Source organism: Bufo bufo, chromosome 1, assembly GCF_905171765.1.
Source record: "Bufo bufo chromosome 1, aBufBuf1.1, whole genome shotgun sequence".
Lineage (NCBI taxonomy): Eukaryota > Metazoa > Chordata > Amphibia > Anura > Bufonidae > Bufo > Bufo bufo.
In genome coordinates, this window is record NC_053389.1 from 12,870,471 (window position 1) to 12,877,282 (window position 6,812).

Consider the following 6,812-nt stretch of genomic DNA (forward strand, 5'->3'; position numbering starts at 1 on the left):
TCTGCGGAAGGAAGCATGAAGTGTTCGAAAATCTCCTGGTAGACGGCTGCGTTGACTCTGGACTTAATGAAGCACAGTAGACCAACACCAGCAGATGACATGGCTCCACAAATCAACACAGACTGTGGAAACTTCACACTGGACTTCAAGCATCTTGCATTGTGTGCCTCTCCATTCTTCCTCCAGACTCTGGGTCCTTGGTTTCCAAATGAGATGCAAAGGTTGCTCTTATCAGAAAAGAGGACTTTGGAGCACTGAGCAACAGACCAGTCCTTTTTTTTCTTCAGCCCAGGTAAGACGCTTCTGACGTTGTTTGTTGTTCAGGAGAGGCTTCACAAGAGGAATACGACATCTGAAGCCCATATCCAGGATCCCTCTATGTGTGGTGGCTCTTGATGCACTTAGGCTCAATTCACACCTGAGCGTTCTGAAAGGAGCGCTCTGTATGCGCGATTGTACGGACGTTTACAAGCGCGCATACAGAGACAAGTGTGCACACAGTGTCGCGCGTTCCCGAAAGTCTATGTACGGGAACGCGCGACAAGCGCCCAAAAAAACGCTCCTGTACTTGTGTGAGCGTCGGGCGTTTTACAGCGCGATCGTACGCGCTGTAAAACGCCCAGGTGAGAACCATTCCCATAGGGAAGCATTGGTTTCTCCTTGTTGAGCGTTTTACAGCGCGTAGGAACGCGCTGTAAAACGCTCAGGTGTGAATTGAGCCTTACTCCAGCCTCAGTCCACTCCTTGTGAAAGTCCCCAACACTTTTGAATGGAGTTTTCCTGACAATCCTCTCCAGGCTGCGGTCATCCCTGCTGCTTGTGCACCTTTTTCTTCCACACTTGTCCCTTCCACATAACTTTCTATTAATGTGCTTTGATGCAGCATTTTGGGAACATCCAACATCTTTTGCAATTACCTTTTGAGGCTTTCCCTCCTTATGGAGGGTGTCAATAATGGTTTTCTGCACAACTGTCAGGTCAGCAGTCTTTCCCATGATTGTGATTCTACTGAACCAGACTGAGAGACAATTAAAAAGGCTCAGGAACCCTCTGCAGGTGTTATGCATTAATTAGCTGACTAGAGTGTGACACTTTGTGCCTAGAATATTGAACCTTTTCACAATATTCAAATTTTCTGAGATTGTGAATGTGGGGTTTTCATAAGCTGTAAGCCATAATCATCCAAATTTTGACAAATAAAGGATTGAAATATCTCGCTTTGCATGTAATGAGTCTATCTCATATATTAGTTTCACCTTTTAAGTTGCATTACTGAAATAAATGAACTTTTGCACAATATTCTAATTTTTCGAGTTTCACCTGTATATGCCATAAGGACAGGAGGTATCTTGATGAGACACCTCATTTACATGGTCATATAACACTCGTATTGGTCGGTATTAGCAGAAGTCCAGAGGAGCTGCACTTTTAGTTTTCCATGGAATTCATCTGGCCCATGTCTTCTCTGAAGGCCTTCTCAAATACAGCCTGGAAAGAGCCACAACATTTTTGTTTGAAATCCTGACCAATGAAGACGTAGAGAAAGGGGTTAATGCAACAATTAAAAAGCATCAGGCAATGACTAATTTTACTTCCAACTTCATAGACATTGATGTTTATATGTGGAATTATATTCAAAAGGGCAAACAAGTAATAAGGGAACCAACAAATGAAGAAAGCGATGACCATGGCTACGATGATCTTAAAAGGCCTGGAAGATTTGATGATGTTTTTATCTTTGATGCGCAAGATAAGGATTGTGTAAGATGAGACGATAACAATGAACGGAAGAAGGAAGAAAAAGAGAAACCTTACAATAGGTTCCCAGTTATTATTGTAATCCAATACACATAAGTAAATGAAAAAAAATATTTGTGAAATAGAAAAAATCCAAATGATCAGGACAACAATCAGAGCCAATCTTCTGGTCCGGTGATTGTGACACCAAACCGGGAATATGACACAGATACAGTGGTCTACACTGATGACTGCGAGCTGGAAGACACTGACCACCATATTGAGATAGATTACAAACGTGGTGATCATGGTCATGTAATCACTAAGTGGCCCGTCATTCAGAAATACTAAGCCTACAATAATGAAAGCAAGAAAAAACAGTGCAAATATAAAATCAGCTATCGCCAGGTTGAGGAACCAGATCACATTGACGGTCTTCTCCATCCTGAAGAGCCAGAACCAGATGACCAGACCATTTCCTATTATTCCCAGTATGGAAACCAAACACAAGACCACAAACTCGTAATCATAAGGGTTATATGGTGAGATGTCATTGTAATTATAGTCTCCACAGCTGTTATTATTTGAGGAGTTACAAATGGTCCCATTCATCATCAGATCAGGTCCAGTTCCAGTAAATATTATAAATCTGAAAAGAAAGAAAAATGTGTTACAAAACTTGTAATATTAACCCTTTAGAGACCAAGGTTATTTTGGAATTACTGCACTCAGGATATTTTTTGTTTTCTGTCCCCACATACACCCTGTACAGAATTATTAGGCAAATGAGTATTTTGACCACATCATCCTCTTTATGCATGTTGTCTTACTCCAAGCTGTATAGGCTCGAAAGCCTACTACCAATTAAGCATATTAGGTGATGTGCATCTCTGTAATGAGAAGGGGTGTGGTCTAATGACATCAACACCCTATATCAGGTGTGCATAATTATTCCTTTCCTTTGGCAAAATGGGTCAAAAGAAGGACTTGACAGGCTCAGAAAAGTCAAAAATAGTGAGATATCTTGCAGAGGGATGCAGCACTCTTAAAATTGCAAAGCTTCTGAAGCGTGATCATCGAACAATCAATCGTTTCATTCAAAATAGTCAACAGGGTCGCAAGAAGCGTGTGGAAAAACCAAGGCGCAAAATAACTGCCCATGAACTGAGAAAAGTCAAGCGTGCAGCTGCCAAGATGCCACTTGCCACCAGTTTGGCCATATTTCAGAGCTGCAACATCACTGGAGTGCCCAAAAGCACAAGGTGTGCAATACTCAGAGACATGGCCAAGGTAAGAAAGGCTGAAAGACGACCACCACTGAACAAGACACACAAGCTGAAACGTCAAGACTGGGTCAAGAAATATCTCAAGACTGATTTTTCTAAGGTTTTATGGACTGATGAAATGAGAGTGAGTCTTGATGGGCCAGATGGATGGGCCCGTGGCTGGATTGGTAAAGGGCAGAGAGCTCCAGTCCGACTCAGACGCCAGCAAGGTGGAGGTGGAGTACTGGTTTGGGCTGGTATCATCAAAGATGAGCTTGTGGGGCCTTTTCGGGTTGAGGATGGAGTCTAGCTCAACTCCCAGTCCTACTGCCAGTTTCTGGAAGACACCTTCTTCAAGCAGTGGTACAGGAAGAAGTCTGCATCCTTCAAGAAAAACATGATTTTCATGCAGGACAATGCTCCATCACACGCGTCCATGTACTCCACAGCGTGGCTGGCAAGAAAGGGTATAAAAGAAGAAAATCTAATGACATGGCCTCCTTGTTCACCTGATCTGAACCCCATTGAGAACCTGTGGTCCATCATCAAATGTGAGATTTACAAGGAGGGAAAACAGTACACCTCTCTGAACAGTGTCTGGGAGGCTGTGGTTGCTGCTGCACGCAATGTTGATGGTGAACAGATCAAAACACTGAAAGAATCCATGGATGGCAGGCTTTTGAGTGTCCTTGCAAAGAAAGGTGGCTATATTGGTCACTGATTTGTTTTTGTTTTGTTTTTGAATGTCAGAAATGTATATTTGTGAATGTTGAGATGTTATATTGGTTTCACTGGTAAAAATAAATAATTGAAATGGGTATATATTAGTTTTTTGTTAAGTTGCCCCATAATTATGCACAGTAATAGTCACCTGCACACACAGATATCCCCATCCCCCTAAAATAGCTAAAACTAAAAACAAACTAAAAACTACTTCCAAAAATATTCAGCTTTGATATTAATGAGTTTTTTGGGTTCATTGAGAACATGGTTGTTGTTCAATAATAAAATTAATCCTCAAAAATACAACTTGCCTAATAATTCTGCACTCCCTGTATAGAGAGCCATAAGCCCATAACTTTTTTATTTTCTGTTGATACGGCCATATGACGGCTGGTATTTTTATGGGATAAGTTGTATTTTTCAGTGACACCTTTTTTGTTCACATTGCATTCAGGAAGTCTTCAGACCCTTTCACTTTTTCCACATTTTATTATGTTGCTCCATGTGCTAAGATAAAAAAAAAAATAATGAGTTCCCCGCCATCCGTCTGAACTCAGTAATCTACCGTATAAGGAGAAAGGCAAAACACTATTTAGAAATGTTTGCTAATTTATTTAAAAGGAAGAACTTAAATTTGGCCTGGACATAAGTATTCAGACCCTTTACATAGAACATGTCCTATTCTTGTCTGTTTTGTGGACAAGGACAGACATTGTTATAATGGATCCGCAAAAGAAAATGGATGTAACAGGGACATCATATGGATGTCATCCGTTTTTTGGGGGATCCATGTTTTGGCGACCACACGGTCATGTTCTTGAGCCCTTAGGCAGGATTTGAAAAGACACAGCCCTGTCTATGTAAAGTCTCACAGCTGACAATTCATATCAGAACAAAAACCAAGCCATGAGGAGGAAAGAACTGCCTGTAGAGCTCAGAGACAGGATTGTGCGGAGGCTCAGATCTGGAGAGGGGGACAAAACATTTCTGCTGCACTGAGAGTTCCCCAGAGTACAGTGGCCTCCTGAATTCTGAAATGGGAGAAGTTTGGCACAACCAGAATTCTTCCTAGAGCTGCAACCCCCACCCCCACCCCCAGATTATCCGATAGACGGGCATTGGTAGGTGAAGTGACCAATAACCCAAAGCTTACTCTGGCTGAGCTTCAAAAATCCTTCCTCTAGAAGGTCAGCCATCACTGCAGTACTCCATAAATCTGGACTTTATATGGCACATACATGACACACTCATAACACTCACCACATACATGGACGCACTCACCACATATATGGACGCACTCACCACATACATGGACGCAGTTATACTCGCACTCACCATAAACATGGATCCACTCATATAAGTACTTAACACATACATGGACGCACTCATGTTTGGAACAACCAAAACTCAGGTCAGCCATCACTGCAGAACTTCATCAATCTGAAATTTACATGGCACATACATAACACACTCATACTCACACCCACCATAAACATGGATGCACTTGTATATGCATTTACCATATACTGTACATGGACGAAATCCTGCACGCGCTTACTCACTACATACATGCACGCACTCACCATAAGCATGAATAATCTCATATATGCACTCACTACATACATGGACGCACTCATGCACGCGCTTACCACATACATGGACATAAATGCATGCCCTCAACAAATACATGGACGCGCTCATGCACACAGTCACCTCATACATGGAGGCAATCATATACGCACTCATCCCATACATGCACACACTAACCACATACATGGATTAACTCATACATGCACTCACCACATACATGGACACACTCACCACATACATGGACGCACTCATACATGAACTTACCACATACATCAACTCACTCATGCACGCACTTCCCACCTACATGGGCGCTCTCATGCACGCACTCGTCATATACATGGAAACGCTCACCAGACATGGACGCACTCATTTTATACATGAACACACTCCTACACGCACTCACCATATACATGGACGCTCTTGCCACATACATGGACACACTTTTATACACGCGCTCACCACCATACCGTACAGTAGTCTCAGTACAGTTTTACATAGTAACATAGTACATAAGGCCGAAAAAAGACATTTGTCCATTCAGTTCGGCCTGTCATCCTGAAAGTTGATCCAGAGGAAGGCAAAAAAAAACCTGTGAGGTAGAAGCCAATTTTCCACACTTTAGGGGAATAAAAAATTCCTTCCCGACTCCAATCAGGCATCAGAATAACTCCCTGGATCAACGACCCCTCTCTAGTAGCTATAGCCTGTAATATTATTACACTCCAGAAATACATCCAGGCCCCTCTTGAATTCCTTTATTGTACTCACCATCACCACCTCCTCAGGCAGAGAGCTCTATAGTCTCACTGCTCTTACCATAAAGAGTCCATAGTCTCACTGCTCTTACAGTAAAGAGTCCATAGTCTGACTGCTCTTACAGTAAAGAGTCCATAGTCTCACTGCTCTTACAGTATAGAGTCCATAGTCTCACTGCTCTTACAGTATAGAGTCCATAGTCTCACTGCTCTTACAGTAAGGAGTCCATAGTCTCACTGCTCTTACCGTAAAGAATCCTCTTCTATGTTTGTGTACAAACCTTCTTTCCTCCAGACGCAGAGGATGTCCCCTCGTCACAGTCACAGTCCTGGGGATAAATAGATGATGGGAGAGATCTCTGTAGTGACCCCTGATATATTTATACATAGTAATTAGATCTCCTCTCAGTTGTCTTTTTTCTAAAGTGAATAACCCTAATTTTGATAATCTTTCAGGGTACTGTAGTTGCCCCATTCCAGTTATTACTTTAGTTGCCCTCCTCTGGACCCTCTCCAGCTCTGCTATGTCTGCCTTGTTCACAGGAGCCCAGAACTGTACACAGTACTCCATGTGTGGTCTGACTAGTGATGTGTAAAGTGGTAGGAATATGTTCTCATCACGGGCATCTATGTCCCTTTGATGCAACCCATTATCCTATTGGCCTTGGCAGCAGCTGCCTGACACTGGTTTTTGCAGCTTAGTTTGCTGTTTATTAAAATTCCTAGATCCTTTTCCATGTCA

General features: G+C 42.3%; 1 protein-coding gene across 1 annotated transcript; it reads right to left on the minus strand.

Moving 5' to 3' along the window:
- Positions 1 to 1,428: 1,428 nt before the first annotated feature.
- Positions 1,429 to 5,673, minus strand: LOC121001458 (C3a anaphylatoxin chemotactic receptor-like). Its single transcript, XM_040436066.1, has 2 exons — positions 5,597 to 5,673; positions 1,429 to 2,386 (listed from the first exon to the last, which is right to left on the minus strand). The coding sequence occupies exons 1-2, from the start codon at positions 5,671 to 5,673 to the stop codon at positions 1,429 to 1,431; spliced, it is 1,035 nt and encodes a 344-aa protein (XP_040292000.1).
- Positions 5,674 to 6,812: the final 1,139 nt, after the last annotated feature.

What these genes read in the sequence shown, in the direction of transcription:
- LOC121001458 (XM_040436066.1), bottom strand. Translation starts at nt 5,673, where the DNA reads ATGTCTGGTGAGCGTTTCCATGTATATGACGAGTGCGTGCATGAGAGC. An exon ending in GGTGGGAAGTGCGTGCATGA is followed by an intron (nt 2,387 to 5,596) that starts GTGAGTTGATGT and finishes CTTTCTTTTCAG; the next exon opens with ATTTATAATATTTACTGGAA.